Below are 22,726 nucleotides of genomic sequence, written 5' to 3'. Positions count from 1 at the left end.
AAAAAACCATTCAGCTCCTAGTTAACATAATCCATTCTTCTCTGCAAATGTGCATTGATGAGTCACGATAAGATTAGTAATGTGTATTAAAAAAAAGTAAATCGCATCAATGTTGAATTCCTGTGGACTATAAATGATTGGATGGGTCGAGGTCTATGTATTTGTTTGCTTTAGTCTGCGCTTGAGTCATTAAACTTAGCTTGAGTGGATCACAATCTAACATTTATTGGATAGTGACAATAAAACACTCAGGAGAACCAAGGCTTTCAGTGCTTTGAGTGTTCTGTCAATGTTTTGCCTTATCACAAAACCAATGAGCCTTGAGACACCATGCATTGAGCAGACTACTTGTGTACAGAGCTGAGACACCAGTGCACAGGTATCCCATGGGTTCACATTATGCCTTCCTGAAACATTAACCGCTCTTGTCATTTTCACTATGCTTTGGGAATGACGGTATTGTCTTTTACAGCTTTTTTAAATTATTATTATTCGGTGCATCTTGAGAGCATGCAGCCAAATATCATCCCAGCCTTGAACTGGTTTGTTTTCACGCCTGGTCATTCTTTCAGTCCCCAAAGAGAGGTAATTGTAAGTGCAAAGACTTTCGAGAAATCCTGAAAATGCAGTTGACATTTAGATGGATGAATCTTGCGAAACCTTTCAAGAACGTATCCAGGTCACATTTTACCCTCAAATTGTCACAGTCTGATTCCAGAATAGTCTTTGTTTACAAAATCAATGCACAGGAAATCGCTGGAGAAATGCAAACCACGCTGAAGCGCATGGGGTGTAAATAGTAGATACAAAGGAATCTAGATGAAGAACAGGTGAACATAATCAAACAATCAATTAGTAACCATAGCAACAAACTAACAATAGAATCAAAGGGATCTGGAACTAAACAGAAAGGAAACAGGAAATAAAGGAGTCATCAACAAAACATGATCACAAATCAACAGAAGTAGCAAATGATATATGTGCATAAATTAAAGCTACACTGTGTAACTTTTTTAGTTTATTCTTAGCTAAAAACACTAAGTTCTTTCAAAAATATATGTGCTCATTAATGTATATTTACTTCGTTCAAGTAATAAAGTATTCTCGTGAGTGTATAATATGCCATTGAAAATACATACGGGTGGGGGGTTCTAATGTCGGTCACCATGTTGCCCCTCCATCTTGAAAGTACATTAGCCAAAGAGGGACATACGGTTAATTCAAGCTTCACCTTTCACTCATGGACGAGGTCGAACTGGAAGCCATGCTAATCTTGGACTACATTGGCCACCGTAGGAGTTAAAACGAAATCGGAATTGAGAGGAACAGAAACTAATATTCACTGGATGGGCATATACCTTTTCACCGCTAGATGGGGGTAAAAATCACACAGTGTAGCTTTAAAGTAAGCCTATTTTGTTGGATTGTTTTAGCATTGAGACTTTATTTTCTGGAAAATAAAGCACATTTCATTATGTGAAAAAAAACAATGAGATACTGTTGTATTTATACATTTGGGTAACATTTGACATAATAGCTTTAATAGTCTTGTTCTGGTGAGTTTGACTTTGCCTACGTTTGGTGTCACGACATACAGTTTTTCTCAAAATAACAACTATAATCAATAAATATTGTCCCCTTTAATGTCTTAACTATGTGCCTTTGATACAGCAAAAGCCCATTAGGCATTTTTGTGGTTTTTGTGTCACAAATTGTGTAACAATTTTCAGAAATGCATCTGTTATCTGATAAAAGACTCTTTGTTTGGGATTAGTTTGACCCAAGGGAAAATACATTGTATAAACAAACAAAAAATAAACAAATTATTTCAACAAAAGAAAATAAGATTGAAACAAACCCTTAAAATAACATGGTTTATTCATCATCATCATCATCATCATCATCATCATCATCATCATCATCATCATCATCATAATAGAATCATTGTATTAGCACAAAACCAGTAATGAGAATATTGTAAAATCACAACTGACAATAATGAGTACATAAATGACTTCCAGATACATTATGGTAGTGCAATAAATGTGCTAATGTTTTATAAACATGCTTATGTTTTTGCAGTCTGCAGGGACCACCATGCAGAATTGTTTATTTTTAAGTGTCTTTTATTTGTCATAAGCTTTAACTGAGTTGGTAGCCATCAGCTAGAGAGCTGTAAGTAATCCTCCCTCTATCAATTAAGCAGTTTTTTTGGCTTGCACCTCCTCTCTCTCTCTCTTTCGACATTGCAGTAGGGCAAGATCTCACATCAACACTAGATGATCTGAGATTTCACATCTCTGAGGATGATCCTCCAGTTCAGCAGTTGAAGTCTTTTAAGACTGTTCTTTTTTTTTTTTTTTTTTTGCTAAATGCAAATACATTATTCAACATCCAACATCCTCCTTTTCTTTTTTAAGTCACTTTAAAGGTGATGCGCATGATGTTTTGATGTTAAATTCTTTCTCCTGTCCCAGTTTAATGTGCCAGGATAGTTATAAGTAAGCTGTTCATAGGTCGACTTCCTAGAGAGTATGTATTTACCTAGCAACCACTTATAAATTCCCTATCAACCAATAGCATTATTGCTCATTATCAGTCTGGTCTGCAAGGAACTACAGTGTAAGGTAAAAAAAAGTTTTCTAGCTTAAGGGTTTATAGGAGTATTTTGTGCTTAATGAGCCCTGATTATTGAATATATTGCAATGTATTGATTCACATCAGTAGTTACACACCAACGGTTCTTTTTCTCTCATTTCAGCTGCATTCTAATTCAGACAAAGGCGATGGTTCGGTCAGGTACATCCTTAGTGGTGAAGGAGCAGGGAGTATCTTCATCATCAACGAGGTAACGGGAGACATCCACGCCACCAAGAGTCTGGACCGGGAAAACAAATCACATTATGTTCTTCATGCACAAGCCATCGACCGCAACAAAAATAAACCCCTGGAGCCAAAGTCAGAGTTCATTATAAAAGTTCAGGATATTAACGACAACGCTCCCAAATTCCCAGACGGACCCTTCGTCACATCTGTGCCTGAGATGTCGGAAATTGGTGAGATTTCCTTGTTTATTTTTTTCCTGTAAAATGTGTTCTTTCAACTTTACCTTTGGTCTTTTATGAAAATGATTTGCAGTCATTTGATAAACTTACTCACAACACTTATATTTGTCTAATTCTCCAGTTAAAATCTTTAAAACAAGATCAATTTACGTACAGTAGCAAGTCATTAGTCAATAATGACATTAGGACTTATTTTACATATAAACAAGTGAAAAAATGTGCCAGTAAGTGTACAGTAATGTACAGTAAGTCAAAATACAATATATTCAAGATACAATCCATGAAATCAAGTCCTAGTATCTTAGTGTTGCTTCTAAAGTAAATGTATCTTGTTTTAGAATTTTTAGATTATTTGACTGAAAATCAAGGAGAGCAAACTAAGTATTTTTTCGGTGTAGTTTTGCAGTGTTGGTTAAATGTAGAGTTGGTGATTTGAACGAGCTTTTTTAGCTCTATGAACTGTATGTCACCATGAGAACAAAATTGTCAGTTAATGAAGATTTGACAGATGAACTCACAGCTTGATTGGACTCCATGTCGAGTCCATGTTAGAGAGAGTCGCTCATGTTAGTTGCTGTGTGAACAGGACATTTCGACACACACACCTTTCAATCTATCTATCACCTGTAAATGCGGTTGTCAATCCCAAAAATTGACCGTGTGAATGTGAAGGAGAGGTGTGATAATTTTCCAATCAATCTGGCCTACGATTTCTCATCAATCAGGTCCAAAATTCCTATAGATTTACTTTGAATGAGAGACTAAAGCCATGTAAATACAGGAAAATGTGTTCTTTTGACTTTTGGTCTTTATGGAACCACCTTACATTACCACGTAGCTCTGAGCAAATGTGCCTTTGCTGGCCCAAACACATGACATTTGTTCTCACTTTTCTCTGAGGAGAAGTGAATAGTATATTGTTCACCCTGTCTAAATTGTTTATCTCAAGTTTTGGATATTGGGTCCATGTCTATGTAAAAAAAGGCTTGTGAAAATTGAAATGGCTTTTAAAAAACATAGCTGTCAAAAAAAAAACGATTATAACCAAAGGCTTGTACTGGTGCAAACGTTATAAGCTGTCACTTTCCAAGATTCATCACTTATAATTCAAATCTCCCTGATTCACTCCATTCCCAAGTCAAACTGTTTTTTTTTTTTTTTTTCTATCCAGCCCATGGCTTTTATCCGCTTGTTTTGTGTTTTGCGGCTGGAGTTCCCTCAGGAGCCCCATAGCTCTTAGAGAGCACTATGTACTCATGCTTCTTCCGGAATGCTCCACTTCCACTTAGAGAAATAGTGCAAAAATATAACGAGAGTGAGAGATTCTCTTACAGCAGGGTTTCCCCAGGGTTTGTGAACCCCTAGGGGTTTGTGATGGAACTGCAGGGGGTTTGTGCAGTGGTAATAGAAATACTAATGTGGGCTAACTTATGTATTAATGTACATTAACTTATGTACTTATACATCTCTTTTACTTCTGATATACCAATTATATAATAAGCATTTTTAAGAAATCAAAAGTGTGTAAGTTGGAAGTCAGTTTACAGGAGAAGTGTATTTATATTATATATATATATTTGTATCAAGTTTAGTGTGTGTGTTGTATGCATTATGAGTTGTGTTTGTGATTGTGTTTTGTATACGTTTGATGTTTCATACAGTTTGAGGAATGCAGTGCAGTTTATTTACGAGTTGCAAAGTTGAAATTATGATGTTATGTGTATTCAAGTGGTTTTAGACATAGTTGCATTCATTAAGCAGTGTATTTCATACACTTGCAGAGGCTGGAAGGTTTTTTTCAGCATTAATTCAACATAATAGATAGCTGAAGATGAACATTAGTTTTGCAAATTGTTTATCCATGTATCTTGTACTTTTTGTACTTCCTGCCTTTGAGAAACACTTCTCCCGTAAACTCGCTTCCAACCCACACACAGTATGTCACTGTTGATTTCTTAAAAATGCTTATCATATTATTGGTATATCAGAAGTAAAAGAGATGTTGTAATATGTACAGGAATGTCACTGTTGCACACGTTCTCACACTCAGTCTTTTTTTTTGGATCTCTTTGAGAGTCTTGAAGGCTATATTCCTGGCTTGCATGTACAAATAAAATATGTCTCTTTATTTTGGCAGTGTGCAACACTTCTTGGTGGAGATTATGGCCTGTGGGTTTAGAAAGCTTTGTTTATTGTTTATTTAGGTCCCAATTGGCTGTTGCCGTAGCAACTGAAGCCCATACAATGATCTGTGGTATCGTTAGATTTGAAGACCAGCTGCAATCAATGTTGAAGGAGTCTATTATTGCCTGGCTGTTGTCCATTACTGTTTGCGATTCATGCGCAGAGTGGGTTCAGAATCCCAATTATAGATGTCTTAGAGAACACTGCACTGTTATGTTAGAGCTATACTGTCCACTTGACCATCACAGATTAGTTTTATCTTGAGGTGATGCTCTGCCTTTATGGGAAATATAATACTGGAAATACTAGGTAACTAGGCAAGAATGCTCATAAAGAAAAAGTTTTGTTTGTTTTTCTTTTTTTTTCAGTGCACACAGATTCAAGGGCACATTTACCATAGAAGGTTCACTGTTAATTAACTCATCTCCACATATCCACTGTGGGATTTTATTTCTGTATTTTTGTTTTGGTAAATATGTTTATATCAATTCACATTGGGATTAGAGCTGAAAATGTCTCATTGGGATATAAACTCTTCGTTATCAGGACTACCTGGTTTATAACATTCATTGCTCTTGGAAATGTAAGACTAACCAGATAATCAAAAGGTTGTCCACCAGCACAGCATCACCTCAACTGACTTTTGCAGCTGTAAGAACACATGCTCAGTCGATTAGTATTGATGAGATACATGGAGAAGAGATGCTGCGGTAACAAGGATCGACAGAAGAAGAGGGAAATGAATAATTAGTGTTGTTTCCTCTTATTTCTGAAGCTGAGTGTTTGGAGGCGTTTATCTGTAGGCATCTTTGAGCAGAATGAGCCCGTCTGGACAGTAACACTTCTGCCCCCACGCAACACTAGTCCACTGCTGTCAATATTCCCTGTGCGTTTGAGTGTCTGGATCTAATTGTGTGTTGCTGGTTTGTCTCTGCCAATCTGAATTTATTGACTGGACCTTTCAGCTCTGAGAAACTAGAGGGTCTGACAATGAAGACTGTGAGAGGATCATAACTGCAAACGTATACATCCTTTAATAGTCATTGTTTATCATACATATCATATATGTATTGTGTCCCCTACTACATGATCTTCTGGTCATTTCAAAGTATGTATTAGGGGTGCTTTTATGGCTAAAAAAATAGATAATAGATTAGATAGATAGATAGATGGATGGATAGATAGATAGATAGATAGATAGATAGATAGATAGATAGATAGATAGATAGATAGATAGATAGATAGATAGATAGATAGATAGATAGATAGATAGATAGACCATTTTCCACAAGTGGTATGATTCTTTAGGGTTCTTATGTAAAGTTTGTAAAATACTTTGGTTCAAATTTCTCAATGGTTGTGTAAAACAACACCCTTTTTACCTCCTAAAAAACAGCTCTGTTCACAGCGACCCATTTCGGTGCATGTCTCTTTAAATGATAATGAGCAGCTTCTCACCCCACCCCTCTCTTCCATGGGGGTGTCGACACAAGTCACATAAAGTGCTGCCTTGGTGGACAGTATACAAATGGCTGAGGGCGGAAATATGCCAATACGGGAAATATGCTAATACGGGACAGTCCATCAGGGGTCGTGGGTGTAGCATGAGCAATATGACATCCAAATGGCTTGATTATTGAGAGTGTTTAGGCTTTTTGAGGATTAAAATCAAAGGAGTGAATGGATTTTTTTCATCGTATGGTGGTTGTGTCCACGCACTGCAAAGACACATTTATATGCAAACCATATACACCATATAAAAGTGAATTTTGCATCCGATGACCCCTTTAAGACTTGTAAGTGTATCTGGTTTTTAAGGATTTTTAGATATTTTAACAGGAAAACAAGCCAGACAATTTGCACCAAAGCCAGTATAAGCCAGCCTGGAAATTCATGCTGGTGTAAGCTGGTCTTTTTCAGCAGGGGTACCTAATAAAGTGACTGCTGAGTGTGTATAGCCATGTATATCAGCAGAAGATCCATATTGACTTCTAAATATTACCCAGCTTCCCATTTAGCAGCCACTGCTTGCGTTGCAGTTTTACTATAATTTATTTTTATGGGTCAAATTTTGATTGGGAGTTTCTGAAAACCTCAATATCTTTATTAGTGGTGCAGAATTATTACTCCCTTCACACACACACACATACACACACACACACACACACACACACACACTGTTCATCTGCTGGCCCTCGGAGACACGCTCATCAGAAAATTCTCGACAAGCTGTTTCAGCAAGTTTCCAGCTGCTGGTAGACTCTGATAGAAATGTTTTTACTTAAGCTGAAGCTGGATACAGTTCAGCGAGGGATGAGATATCTCATTTTAACCCACTGAAGCTTCAGGATTAGAACCAAAATTACACTTATCTGAAGCGGTTATAGCAGTAATTGCGGCTATCAGGTCTTTATGCTGTTGAACTATGCAGAAACCAGTGAACGTCGTGTCTCTCGTGTGCATTACGCTGAGTGATGACCGTAATTGAAAAGCTTTTGAAAGTCTTCGTGGGAGAACACAGCTTTTCTACTTTACTCCGGCTGGCTCTCAGCGCAAGAGAACACTGCAGAAAATCATTCATGTGGGCATGACTGTACTTAAACATCCTTAAAACAAGATCATTTTTCGTTTTCTTCAGGAAATAAAAAATAAACATTTTTGATTTATATGGTGTTAGCTTTTAAACCAAATGATTTTTTTTTTGTCCAAACTTATTTTTAAATACGCTAAAGCACAGAACAAAAATCTGTTTTATACTAGAATAAAGATACTTGAATAGAGGGCAAGAGAGAAAGAGAGAAAGAGACAATTTAACACTGCAAGGAGACTGAGAGAAATAAAAAATGAAATTTAAGGTTCTGCCTCCATAATCCTATTTTACGCCTCAGCCCTCAAGACTGCATTAAATGTTTTGTGGTGTTTGCAGTACGTCAGCACCAGACAATGCAGATGGATGGATTGAACCTGGTGAGCTGTGATGAAAGTGAGCAAGAACAAGTGCAGATGAGAAATGCGACCCGAGCCAGCAGACGAAATGAGAGATCTACTGTCAGCTGGAGGGGGAAAAAGACTGCTAGAAAGACAGACTGTAAGCGGAGGGCTGAAATGAGCAAAGACAGAGCAGGGAATGAGAGGGCTTAAAAGACACGAGAGAGATTGCAAAGCACACAACTGCATTTCCAGCCTGTCTTTAATCTTTGTTGACTTGGTCTGAGCAGAAACAGTGGAGGAACTCTCCTTGTGTGGTTGAGGGACTTATTTTAGGTCTACATGAAGAACATTTGATGATGTTTTGGGAATCATTTTCATTCATTCCACCCTTCAAATACATCCACCAATTCTTTATTCTCTCTCTTTCTGCAGGAACATCAGTTTTTCAAGTCACAGCAACAGACGCAGATGACCCTACGTATGGAAACAGTGCGCGGGTGGTGTACAGCGTTTTACATGGACAGCCATATTTCTCTGTCGACCCCAAAACTGGTAAATTCAAGACTTCTGTTCATAGTCTCCGTGAAGTTGAATTAATACAAAGTGCTTTTATTGCTTAAAGGTTTCGAGCTGTTGGTGCATTTTGTCGAGTAGATGTACAATCAAAACATACACACAGAAAATCTGCCTTATCTTCTTATGAGATGTTTGTATTAGACTGTTTGTTCATCAGAAAACAGCTGTGAGCAATACAATACACCACCAGCACCTTTTACTGTGCAGAAATAGAGCTTGACATGCATGCAGTATTGTTTGGATCTTGGCTGTATAATGGAGAGCATCCCTGGAGAATGAGGTGGAGAGAACATTGTGTTAAGGCTTTCAGGGATAAAGACAAGACGGTAGGAGAGGGAAAGAGATTCAGAGTGCCTTGAGATGGATTTGGTGTTCATTAGAGGTGGACATTGTTTGAGGGTTTTTACAAGAAACCATTAAATTTTAATAGAGGCACATTTTGTGTATGTCTCATGGAAATAAAGGCAGAAGAAAAGAAATAGGATTGAAAGATAGAAGGAAGGAAGGAAGGAAGGAAGGAAGGAAGGAAGGAAGGAAGGAAAAAGAAATGGAAGGAATGAAGAAAGGAAGGCAAGAGAAATGGAAGGAATGAAGAAAGGAAGGCAAGAGAAATGGATGGAATGAAGAAAGGAAGGAAGGCAAGAGAAATGGATGGAATGAATGAAGGAAGGCAAGATAAATGGAAGGAAGTAAGGAAGGAAGTAAGGAAGGAAGGAAGGAAGGAAGGAAGGAAGGAAGGAAGGAAGGAAGGAAGGAAGGAAGGAAGGAAGGAAGGAAGGAAGGGAGGAAGGAAGGAAGGAAGGTAATATAAGATACATGGAAGGATGGATGGAAGGCAAGAGAAATGGAAGAAATGAATGAAGGAAAGAAGGAAGGTAAGATAAATGGAAGAAAGGAAGGCAAGAGAAATGGAAGGAAGGAAGGAAGAAAGGAAGGAAGGAAGGAAGGAAGGAAGGAAGGAAGGAAGGAAGGAAGAAAGGAAGGAAGGAAGGAAGGAAGGAAGGAAGGAAGGTAATATAAGATACATGGAAGGATGGATGGAAGGCAAGAGAAATGGAAGAAATGAATGAAGGAAAGAAGGAAGGTAAGATAAATGGAAGGAAGGAAGGCAAGAGAAATGGGAGGAAGGATGGAAAGCAAGAGAAATGGGAGGAAGAATGGAAGGCAAGAGAAATTGAAGGAGGGAAAGATAAGTAAGGATAGAAAGAAATGAGAGGAGAAAGGAATAATGGAAAGAAAGAAATAATGAATAAATGAAAAGTAAAAAAAATAAAATACAAAAAATAAAGAGAATAAAAATTTAAAGTGGAAAATAGGGAGGAAGAAAATCCAAGCAATGGTGGAAAAAATAAGCAATAAAGAAAAAATAAGCAATAAAAAGCAAAGGGAAAAGGAAAGACAGAAAATGTACTAAAAAGGAAGGAAGGAGAACGAGAAGTGAGGACAGCAAGGAAGGATATAAAGAAGAAAAGATAAAAAGAAGGAAGGTAAGGGAAAGAAATACAAAAAAATGAAGGAAGGGAAGAACAGAAAAAAGTATAGAAGGAAATAAAGAATTATAGATATGCAGAAATGAAAAAAGAAAGACAGAAAGATGAGGGAATGGAAAAAAAGAAAAAAGAAAAGGGAATGGAGAAAAAAGAAAGAAAGGAATGAATGAAATGAAAGAAATAATAAAATAAGAAAGTATAGAAAGTAAGAATGAATGAAGAATGAAACCAACCAATTCCCAATAGATAAAATCACATCCTGCTCTATGTGTTCAAGGAATATCTGTTTTACTTGTATATATGTCAGATTACAGAGGTAAAATGGTGTGCAAACACTCTGACCTTAAAGCCAGAAACATTTGCATGTACAATCATCAAGTAGTTGTATGGACATGCTGTTGGTTTTCCTTAATTTGTAGTATAGAGGGAATATTTGCCGCTGTCCATGGTGCTGAAATGCTTCCCGGGCCTCTGTGGCTTTATCATATTTGCTGGAGCTGTCCATGGTGCTGAAACACGGCACACTTCACTACCTCTTACACACACGCAAGCACCACCAATGTATCCCTACATATTCATGGCCACAGTACACTGCTTATTTTGAGAAATGTTGCCAGAAATACCTCAAAGAAGTTTTTGATGAAAATCTCTAGACACCTCTCAGCCTTCACCCAAACATGCCCTCGCGAATCCCTTCTAGCAGCGCTGACAGACTAGTGCTCTGACAATTCAGTCCATCCAGTTTTGTGAGCATTTGGCCTTTAGTAAAGACAAATGCAGCAGTTTGGAGGGGAACCATGAAGAATTTTGTTCTGCAAAGTTGTCGAGCATGCAGGTATATCAATGACTTTGGTAATAGTTTTTAGAGATGAAATGCTTAATGGAATTCTGGCGAGACAGTATCAGTGTTGCCAGACAGAGTTCATTTTAGATGGTGTTCAAGGACTTAATGCATTTAGACAGGAGACATGAAAACGGAATCAAGGGGATTGTGTGAGAAAGAAAAAAAAGACAACAAAGATTGACTTATTCTTGCTTTACTGCATTGCCTGTTAGTGATACTTCACTTTCAATCTCTCACAAACTACCTTTCAGGACATTTAATACTGAAGACACAAATATCCCATTTGGAGATGTATAAAATGAATATACTGAGAGATTTCAGTGCATAATATGAGGACTTTCAAGTCGACAAGTCTCATAATACACATTTAAGGGTCTTATTATGCATGATTCATCAGTGTAAGTTATTTTAAAGAAATGCTTAATTTTATTAAAGAGAAATATAAATATATAATGCATTTAAATATTGATTTATATTCATGTTTCATTTGTATAAGTTATTATATTATAGAATGTTTTTATTATGTTGTGTTTAATTTTTTATTTATACTCAATTGATTTTATTTTGTATTATGCCAACAAATACTTACAAGTGACAGATAGAACAAAGAACACCAAGGCCAACAAAACAACTGCCAACATGGTGTGTGTGTGTGTGTGTGTGTGTGTGTGTGTGTGTGTGTGTGTGTGTGTGTGTGTGTGTGTGTGTGTGTGTGTGTGTGTGTGTGTGTGTGTGTGTGTGTGTGTGTGTGTGTGTGTACGTGTGTGTGTGTGTGTGTTTGGGGGGGATCTTAACAGAAGAATATGTACAACAGACGTAATAACAATAAAAAAAATAAATAAAAAAACATATTGATGACAATAATAATAATAATGATGATGATTTATTCTCAGTTATACTCAATACTGATTCTATGTGAGTCTTGGCTTAAATAATTAAGCTGCTTAATTTACCTCAGGACTGGTTACTAGGTAGTTTGAGTATAAATATTATAATATTTATACTAACTAGTGAAAGCAAAAAGGGTGCAAGTCACAAAGATGAGAAAGTAGATTGAGGAAGTATTCTACTTCTGAAGTGTGAATCAAGAGTTTATTCCAGCACTGATGCTGAAGTCATAACCCATTGCTGTGGGTGTTTATGCAGATTCTGCCTTGCATTTAAAGAACGTAATGCAAAGTTGTGTGCATGACGCCCTAATTTATTCCTGTTTAGCAAGACTTATTTTCTTTCGTATCTCACCCCTTAATCTGCATCTTTTTAATATACTCTGACAGACAGTGTAGGAGGGTTGCTTTCATATAGATTTTTCCTTGATGTTTCCTGCTGTCAACAGCTGTATCAGGTGTTGTTTCTCTTGGAGGTTTGTGGGATTTCTCTCTTTATGTTCATGTTTTTCTTTGATCATCACAGGCATGGTGCTGAAAAGCTTTTATTTTGTATGTAAAACTCAACAGTTAAGTTAGATATTTTTGTTTTTTAAAAAGGTGACTAAAACACATCGACCTCTGTTGAGCTGCATTTGCACACAGAAGCTCAAAAGACATATGAATGAATTTGTGTGTGAATTATTTTTTACAACAGAATCTGACATGATTGAATTGATTGATGAGATGATGAATCTAGCGTTTCTCATTTGACCCCACAAAATATTTCATATATGGGTCATTTCTGTTATCCAGTACACTTTGAATGATGTAATTAAAACACTATTTGAATTAGAATAACCTGTAATATGGCTTAATACATTTTCAGTTGTGTCAACATTCACTCAAAAACAAAAATATATACTATGGTGTCTGTACGATTATTATTATTGTTGTTGTTGTTGTTGCACTTTATTTTACAGTATGTGCACTTATGTGTACTTACAGTGTTCTAGCCTAAGAAAGTACTGGTCATATAAGGTAACTACATTGGTTAAGGTTAGGTTTAGGGAAAGGTTCAAGCTTAGTACCTAGTTATTAACCAGTTATTGCAATTACTATAATAAGTACATAGTATTTACAGGACTGTAAAATAAGGAGCTACCATTATTTATTTATTTTATTTTTTCTAAAAATATAAAGTATCTTGTGCTCACCAAGGTTGCTGTAATAACAGAAATATTTAAATAACTTTTTTTTCTATTTTAGTGTATTTTAAAATATAATTTATTCATGTGATGGAAAAGCTTAATTTTCAGCATCATTATTCCAGTTTTCAAAAACCATGGTACATAATACATTTTCCAGAATACAATATCCTTCCAAAAGTAAAAAAAAAAATAATTGGAAATCTAAATCTTTTAATTTGAACATTTATACATGTCTTTCGATCAATTTAATTGTTCCTTGCTAAATAAAAGCATTGATTTGGATAAAATGTATATAATGTAATATTTTTATACGTTTGCTCATTTTCTTTTCTATCCAAAATATGAAGGCATATTTTATGGTCGCATGAAACTTTTAGCCAACCCCAACCCCTCTCCCCCCACACACATAAAATTGTGAATTATTCACACGTTAAAGGCCCCGACATACTCATGGCAAAGTTCTATTTCGTTCTTCGCTTAGGGATAAAACGAAGTTCTAAATACGTGAGCAGCGATATAATGTTATGCAACATCTGAAGCCGCCCACTCTGCTGAGAGTAGCGTTTAGATGAATGTGTAAATATGTGTCGGCACGCTTTCCTCTCTATAACAAAATAAACACAACAAAATTGAGAAAACAGCAAGTCCAAAAATGACTTGCACAGTGTGATATATTTCCTGCAGTTGTGTACTTACAATATCCCAAAAGTCTCCAAAGATTTTTTTTATTTCAGAGAAATTCCAATTTTAAATAAGTGGCCGTCCCGGAAAAAAATGTCGCCTGTCAATATCCGCGCTATCCTTGGTTTCCGCTCGTACTGCCATAGCCATGACGTAACCATGGCGACAGACGTAGACAACTGCGCAGTGCGTAACGTTTAGCGACACGCTGTTCTTGTTTCGTTCAAACATTATAGACCATGGCAAGCAGACCTTGGGGAAAAAAAAGGAGAACTAAAATGAGGGTCAATATCGGCGTGGCGTTTTTGAGATGCCGAGAGCTCCACATCCGCGACTAACTTGGACTTGACAGAGCTTCACGAGTCACGACTTGATAGCGACACCGCTCTTGCACATACTTTATTAGACAGGTGAGCAAATGTACATAAAACAAATCAATCTTATATAGCAAAACATGATGAAATGTTAGAATATGATCAGTATGTTATTCTAATGTTGATCTAGCTTACTGATAGTTTCATATAGCAAAAAAACTAACACATAGAATAACATCATAACTTTCAACACACATTTAAATGCTGTTTAGTGTGATAGTGTAACGTTAGACCAACTGAAACAGCGCTGTGTTACCTCACGAGTTTAATTTGTCTAATAAACTGACCTGTGTTTGTAGTAATCCAGCACTTGCGGGTAGTTCGCTAGAATGAAATCCTTATTCTTTTATATCCGCTGGACTTGCGTGTGATATCTGTCTCTTATTAGCAATCGCGATCTGCTTCATACCACTGTAATGTTAAAAAAACATGAATGTTTTCACTCATCCATAAACATTATTAGATCCATAAGCTTGACAGCAAGTCCCATAATTCGGCTAATCACTGCGTTATAAACATACGCCTTTGTTATTGTAAGAGGTTAGCGGCGAAAAAAAATTACATATTGTAACTTTAATCAAGCAGCTTTACCATATTAAACATGAAAAACAGTGCACGTGTCTCATTTCATCAGAAGTACAACTTCATTTTCTACTATAAAGCTTCTCTCTAGTGTGTTCATGTTTTTACTTACGGACATCTGTCCTCCACGGACTCAATGGGAGAAATATACTGAAAAAGATTTCAGAGAGAAAAAAAGGCAGAGCCTCTGCACAAACCTATCTATTACATAATCGCCACGGACCAATGATAGTACAAAGGTGTTTACCAGCCGGAGTGAACTTTTCCAGAAAACTGCTTCGAACTCCAAACTAACTTTGTTTTGCCCTGATTTATTTTTTTTATTACGTCACATCAATTTTTGCTTGAAGTATATCGGGGCATTAAAAGTGCTGATCATTGTTTTCTGTGTACAAAATGTTTGACATCCTATTAGAAAACTCACAATAAGAAAGTCAAATACTGCTCATTTCCACCTAATGTGCAGTCAAAGCTGCAGGCAAACTCGAATCATCTCTTGGAAATGAGATGCTATCACCTTCCACCCTTTAATATGCTATTGAATTGCTTCACTGGTAATTGGCGATTAAATTCTTTCTCTCAGGATGTCAGAGAACACAAATATAGACGACAAGTGGGATTAAAAACTTTAGATAAAGCACCCTAGGATACAGAGGAGAAGCCCACGTGAATCAATTCAACTAAGAGAGTGCTGGTCAATAGTCAATCTTGCTTTGATTATATGGTAAGCGCAGCCGTATTGTTTTGAGCTGGATGAGATGATTGTGGTCATTAGGTCAGCAAATGCACCCAGATAGAATAACAAAGTCAGGGCCAGAAAAGGACATGTCATTTAGGAGGAGAATGCTATAGTAGTAATATACAGTTTCATTTGTAACTGTGGGAGATACAAAGGCACCGTAAACAGTTTAATGCCAGGGTTATGGATTTGTGCTCAACCTTCCACTCCATAACAATAAATAGTGGTAACTAAAAGCAATGGCTTTATTTATTTATTTGGTTAATTTCCATTTGAAACAGAGGAGATGTTAATGTCAGGTGTTGGGATTTATTTGGCTCATATAAACTAGCAGTTAACAAGCATAGTGATTCTTCCTAATGAATAATTTTAATAATTAACTAGATGAAAGGAAAACGTTAGTGGAGTTTTGATAGCGCAAAGCTTGCTATCAGGATGCTAGCGTTCCAATGTTTGGCGTTTCGGTTGTTTGGTTACAGGCCAAGGTAGATGTGTTCTCGATATGGTGGTTTCTACAAAAGCATTAGAGATAGTTCATCCAAAAATGTAAATTCTGTCATCATTTACTCACTCTCTTCTCGTTCCAAACCCGCAAAACGTTCGTTCATATTCTGAACACAAATGAAGATATATTTAATAAAATCTGAGCAATTTCTGTCTCTCCATTGACAGTTTATGCAACTACCACTTTAAAGCTTCAAAAAGTGGAAACTCAAACGTGCTGCGTAACACGAGAATGAACCTTATTGGTTCTTGCACGTCAAGTGAACATACTTTAGCTTCCATTTACCACAACTAATGTGTGCGTTGAAGAAAAAGTTTACATGTGAATAAAAGGCTAAATTAAATCTGTTCAGACTATAAAGCGATCGTGTCTCTTCAGAAAATTTGGACTAAACCGCTCAACTCATATGGATTAGTTTTGCAGTCTCTTTATGAACTTTTTGAATTATCTTCATTTGCATTACGGTTTTGGAATGACATGAAGGTGAATAAATGTAAACATTTTTGTGAGAACTATCCCTTTAAGTAGCACAATGTTTCAACATTGATAAAAATAAGAAATGATTATTGAGCATCAAAGGATCATGTGACACTAAAGACTGGAGTAATGGCTGATGAAAATACAGATTTTTAAATTACATTTAAAATATATTAAAATAGAAAAGTTATATTAAATTGTAATGATAGGTATAACTGTTTTTGCTGTATTTTTGAACAAATAGACGCAGCCCTGGTGATCATAAGAGACATTCAAAAACATAATGTACAAGCTGTGCAATTTGACACATCATTACAAGCAAGGTTTGTTCAAATCACTGACCCGAACCAAACAATAGTAATAATGATTTTTTTTTTTAGCGAGCAATGCTAATAATTGTCACAAACTTGACAAGTTTGCATCATCCCTGTTAATTTATGATTTGAAACTGAACATATTCTTTAGAAATAAAGAAAGTGTTGTTGTGTGAAGACACCTCATTATCAGCGAGTGGCAGTGCAGAAGCCCAACATGTCCCACTCACCGGCACACTTAAAGCAAGACGTTACGCTTGTTAATAAGTGAGGTCGGATCTACGTATTCCCCTTTTTCTTGTAAAGAGGTTCCAGGGAGTTATTTCAGAGGCCTCGATGATGGGCAAAGCGTAGGAACCCTCTCTCTCAAACGCACACACATACTCATACACGTAAGTAGGCTAATTTCTCTGCTGATCAGGGAGTCTGGAGGGTTTTAGAGAGTGAGTTTAGAGCTTCTCTGACACAGATCAGGGAGTCTCTAAAAGGAAGGATTAGTGCAACTTCCTGTTCTGATCAAATTAGAAAAGCATGCCAGTTTGTCAAAGCCTTCCCTAATGCTATTCAACATATTACTAACCTCTCCTGAGCTATTTTTACCTCCAGAGAAAAAAAAGCTCATATTTATCACAGACAAATGTATCACAATATACTATGCAATACAGTAACTCTTTGAATTGGGTGCAGCATTTTCTTTTTGAATTAAGGTCTTGCAGTCTAAGGTGCGATCTTTTGGCTTTGTGTGCCATTCAGTGCATGTTTTTCAACTGAAAATTGTTTGTTTGCTTACTTGTCTTTATCGAAATACTTTTGAAACTGGTCCACCAGTCCCACCTGCCTCTATTTCTCTAGGTATGTACTGTAACACCCACTCTTCACAATGTAATCAGATCCTGATCGACAAAAATAAAGGGATAGTTCACCCACAAATCATAATTTACTCACAATTGAGCAATGTTATTTTTATTTATATGCCAGTAAAGTTTGTATTAATATTGTAAGACTGGAAGAACTGGAAGAGAGAGCAACTCTCTGAGAAAACAAAGGAAATTAGCAATTGAATTTCTCTCTTGTGCACCATTTGAGATGCAAGTCCCACCTCTCCTCTCTCATGCTGAAATACTGTCAAGGAGGGAAAACTCTGCATATCTCTGCCTTGAGCCGCGCGGAAAACGCGTGCATGCTAGAAATAGAACCGACGCCTATTTTTCACGCGACACGCAAGCGTGTTGGAAGTGTTTCCAGGCAAAATAGAATATGAACAGATGTGTATATGTTATTTTGTACACGAATACATATTAATAAATTACATTTCGATGGTTGAAAGTCTGGGTTTTGACAAATTCAGATATAAATATAATTTAAAAATAAATAAATAATCATCAATTTTCAAATATTGCACCTGTCAATACAGAACGAAATATTCTGTAGTCTATTTTGCTGTCAATACTACTGTCTTTATCAGTAGGTTTATATTTATGCTTAACCAGAAGTATATAGGGCTTCCACAACTCTCTCCCATATGTCAAACAAGGGTGATCCGTGTCAGCAGCGGCGCAGAAAATGCAATGCAACTGCCACGCAGATGACACGCAACATAAAGGCCACGCTCACGCCATGCAGCCAGTGTGTCACCGGCGTAAGCTTCATGTATTTTCTAATGTCAGGTTTGCATCTTTTCTCCTTATTCCAGAACATTTGATGTTTTGTATCTATTATCTTTGAACTGATTATGAAATTGGCATGATACATTTACCTGACATAATAAATTGTAAAAATTGTACTATATTCTAATCGACTCTGACATTATTTTCAGTAAAGAGTTAAAAAGAATAGTCAAAAATTTGCTCACATTTAATGATACACAGATATCATTAAAACCTTTTTCATTTATGGAGTCAGATGAAATAACAAGTTAATACATATGAGAAAATTTATTTAATTTAATCAAATTACTTTTCCATACGGAAAGACAGTAACACGCAGAGACCTTCACCCGCTCTATCGGAAAACCTCCATTGGGCCGATTTAGACCGGCTTACATATTTAAAATTAGCTTTTATTTTCAAGCATTAGTAACACTGCTCTCGTGTTGTTCCAAACATGTATGACTTTTGTTCTTCTGTGGATAACAAAATAAGGTATTGTGAACAGTTTTTTAACTGTTTTTGTCTGTATAATGAAAGGCAGTGGTGTTTGAAACAATATTGGAGCACACTGACTTTCATTAAATGGGGAAAAAAATACTGAGCCATTCTTCAAAATATCAGAAGAAAGTAAGGGTGTATTCACACTTGGCATGTTTGGTTCGATTAAAATAAACTCTTGTGTGATTGCTCTTTTAGTGCAGTTCATTTGAATAAGTGTGAGCGCTGCCATCTGAATCCAGTTGACACTAAACAAGAGACCGCTGAAAAGATGAGTCCCGATCAGCTTTCAAAAGAACTCTGATGCGATTCGAATGAAATTTGAATGCAACACGGACCAAAGACATGTAAATGAACCAAAAACAGGACATAATGTCACAAGATGCGACCCTAAAAAAGGACAGAATGCTCAAGCATAACAGTTTTTCTCATCATAGTCGTGATGTTGTCCATCACAGTTCAGGACAGGCGTCAGAACCGCGTCTCCTCGCAGCAGATCTTCATTTGTGTATGACGGAGGGATTCCTGAAGCTGTTTTGACTCCTTTAGACATCTTATAAGATGTACACGAGTTCTCAGCTGGTCAAAATACAGCTACACACATACAACAAGTACATTTAGCCCAGCACACAGCATTGTTTTGGATGTTCAGTAAGACCCATCACAAAATATACATAATAAAAACCGACCATCAGGTGAGATCATATTCATATACTTTTAGGATTGGTATTTTTTGGTCCAGTGAAAAAAATGCCCGTCTGATCGCTAAGCGGACCAGGAATTTGTATTTATTTATCTATTTATTTATTTGGGTCTGGACCAAAGGAACCAAGCGATCTGAACTACAAGTGTGAACACACTGAGTAAATGAAAATATAGTTTGTCTTTCTGAATATCCTGTTTAATCCCATCAGCCTACAGAAGTAAACTGCACAAAGTCCTGTGTGAACAGCCCTTAGCGCTCAACTAGGTCAAAGGTAATTTCCCATAATCCCCTTTGCTCTCCTAGTTCAACCTTCTTTATAAATGTACAGCCTGTGAAAACCTAGGGAGCGAGAGGGAAGAAGACAAAGCGATAGAAGATTACAGACAGAAGGGGTGCGGGAGAGACCAGTCAAAGGCTTAAAACAGTTTTGCTCACTCAGCTAACCCTGGGTCAGACTTGCCACTTGTTCCTCGACGGTCTCTGCAGAAATTGTTTCCAATTTCCATAGAGACCTCATGGTTCTTCTGAGCAAAGGAAGAATGCTGAGGGGTTCTTAATGCTGCCTGTCTAAAGTGAGCTCTGATGGAAGGATGGATGGGGTTTTATTAGGGTTTTCATTTTTGAGGGCTTCCCTGAAGCCTTCCTGTACATCCTTATAACAAATACTACACTCTCCCTCATTTACAGCAAGCCTGTATCACATTTCCTCAAGAGCACTTACCAATCCCACACAATAAACTTGAGTGATAGCTGCAGAGAGACAGTCCCTCACCCCTGACGAATGATGAAAAGGTCACAACATTAGTCTTTGTGTTGTTTTAATGGAGTGAATGGCTGTGTGCCAGAGACTTGTGTTGCCTTAGGAGCCTAGGTTAAGTAATGCTGCAGCTCGGGTAATATCTCTGCCTAGCCGCTGGGGCTCGAGCGTTGGCAGGCTAGAAATGGAGTTATGGCATTAAAGCAGGAGAAATGGATGGGAGATTCATTTTGGAAAGTTTACAAACCTCCTTTTGTACCATTGTGCTGGGCTTTTGTTTGCTGAGATGCATTCTGGGAAATCTTCCAACCTTCGGTACGCTTGCGGTACTTATTAGGAGATGTTTTGGATGTGTTTATGACATTGTTTTTTAATGCCTCTTCTCATTTGTAAATTGTGAGGTCCCAGAACAAGGACTGGTGACAGATCCAGCAGGTTTGAGAGGGTGGAATGGGGACGGACCCCCTTGGATTGGGATGTGGGAGATTCACAGATGATGAAACATGAATGGAAGAGTGTATTTAACACTGGCAATGCAGCTAAAATGTGAGCGCACTACACTACACTGCAGGTGCCCAATTTTTCAGGTTTTCTTAGTTATGGATGGTGAGATCCAGGGTTATTGTTAACTAAAATTAAAACCATATTTCCGTTAATTGAAATAAAATAATTGTTCACTGAAATGCAATCAAATATATATATATATATAAAAAAAAAACTTAAACTCAACATTTCTCATTTTAGACAAAAATAACTAAATAAAAACTATATATACTTATTAAAAAAAACGAATAAAAATGACAAAAACAAAATAACTAGAAATTAAATTCAAATTATAATGAAAACGGAAAATACGACAACAACAAAAATCAACTACAATATATTAACTCTTTCCCAGCTAGCTGTTTTTGTGATTTTGCAAAATAGCTTATATCAGTGTGAAAGCTAGATTATGCTTGTTAATTAAAACAAATATATTAATGAGGAAGCGTATGATGTGTTTTGGATGCTGATCTCTGACATGGGATTCTTGTGTGCCCATTCAGTAACTTAACCAACCAGAATGCTGCTTCAAAACTAAAAAAGCTTTATCAGACAAGTTGTTTCTTTCAGGGAAAAAAAAAAACAGCATTAACTAGCATAATCTAAATTTTACACTGATTTTTTTGTTACTCAGATTTCAAAATGCTGGTAATATTGACTCGAATAAAATAGTTTTGTAAAAAAAAAAAAAAAAAAACTTGTAACGTAAAAAGACTAAAAGTATGAGTAACGGGGAAAAAACGTATGTGGATATTACTATTTTTAATAAATATATGAAAGTTAAATTGTGAAATTATTTATTTAATTTTTACAAATGCATGGCCTGAAGATGACTTCACTTAGAAACCACTAAAATACCTTGGCAATCCACAGCAATGTCCTTGCAACCACTCATAACACCTGTCTGTAAAAACCCAGTAAGAATGTTCAATTGTATGAACAATTGACCGTTCTCTCTGGTATTTTTGGAACAGTACAAGATATCCTGGTCTGTCCCTAGTGTATTATGGAGGCCTTTGCTCTACTCTCACTGTGACAGGTGATAATGGTCAACCTCACTTGCCCTGCATGTTAATATTGTTGTCTCCGGTCACTCGTGCCTTGACCGGCATCTAATGCTGTGACCTGCCCACGGACAGCTAATCCTGAGCCTGTCAACCCAACACCCCGCACATGAGGAGGACAGACCCTCGGTGTATGAGCACAGAACACTGGCGTCATCATCTTTTATTCTTTATTCTAGTTATTCATTATCAGGAGGGGAATGAAACCAAACAAGTATTTAAAAAAGGTTTGGGATGATTGTAGTCAATAACGGAGAAAACCGACGGTTATTTATGGTCTACGCAAAACCACTTTTCAGTGTAATAATGACAAATCAATATTTTCTCTCTGTTTGCACTTCATAAATTAAAGTGAAAATGAATCAGTCAATTATGGGGATGCAAGCGGCGTGCTAAATTCCTGTTTAGAGTCGGTCTGGAGCCTGACTCAAACACCCTGTTTATTCATGAGTCTGTAATCTGTTCTTTAATGGCCTGTGTGTATTGACTGTGTGTCAGTCGAACCCCTCTATCAGAGGAAGCCGCGGGCTACCTACACTATTGTTTTCAAGCAAATATAAAGCAGGATTGGATTGTCTGATAACACTTTCATTTTGTAAAGAGAGACTGTTCCTGCCATTCCTCCTTGACTGCACATCCCTCAATTCTGACACAAATAAAATCTAACAAT

The 22,726-nt window shown here is 36.8% G+C and overlaps 1 protein-coding gene across 1 annotated transcript in view; it reads left to right on the top strand.

Moving 5' to 3' along the window:
* LOC143745373 (cadherin-18-like) overlaps nt 1-22,726 on the top strand; it is a 58,052-nt gene that overhangs the window by 32,398 nt on the left and 2,928 nt on the right. The window contains exons 3-4 of the mRNA XM_077237759.1: nt 2,762-3,056; nt 8,613-8,732. Coding sequence (XP_077093874.1) covers nt 2,762-3,056; nt 8,613-8,732 — 415 coding nt within the window. The remainder of the gene's footprint in view (nt 1-2,761; nt 3,057-8,612; nt 8,733-22,726) is intronic.

The sequence above is a fragment of the Siphateles boraxobius genome, unplaced genomic scaffold (genome assembly GCF_051911475.1).
Source record: "Siphateles boraxobius isolate OS27281-9 unplaced genomic scaffold, OSU_SipBor_1 1, whole genome shotgun sequence".
NCBI classification, from domain to species: Eukaryota; Metazoa; Chordata; class Actinopteri; order Cypriniformes; family Leuciscidae; genus Siphateles; species Siphateles boraxobius.
This window is presented reverse-complemented; position numbering and strand designations above follow the sequence as displayed.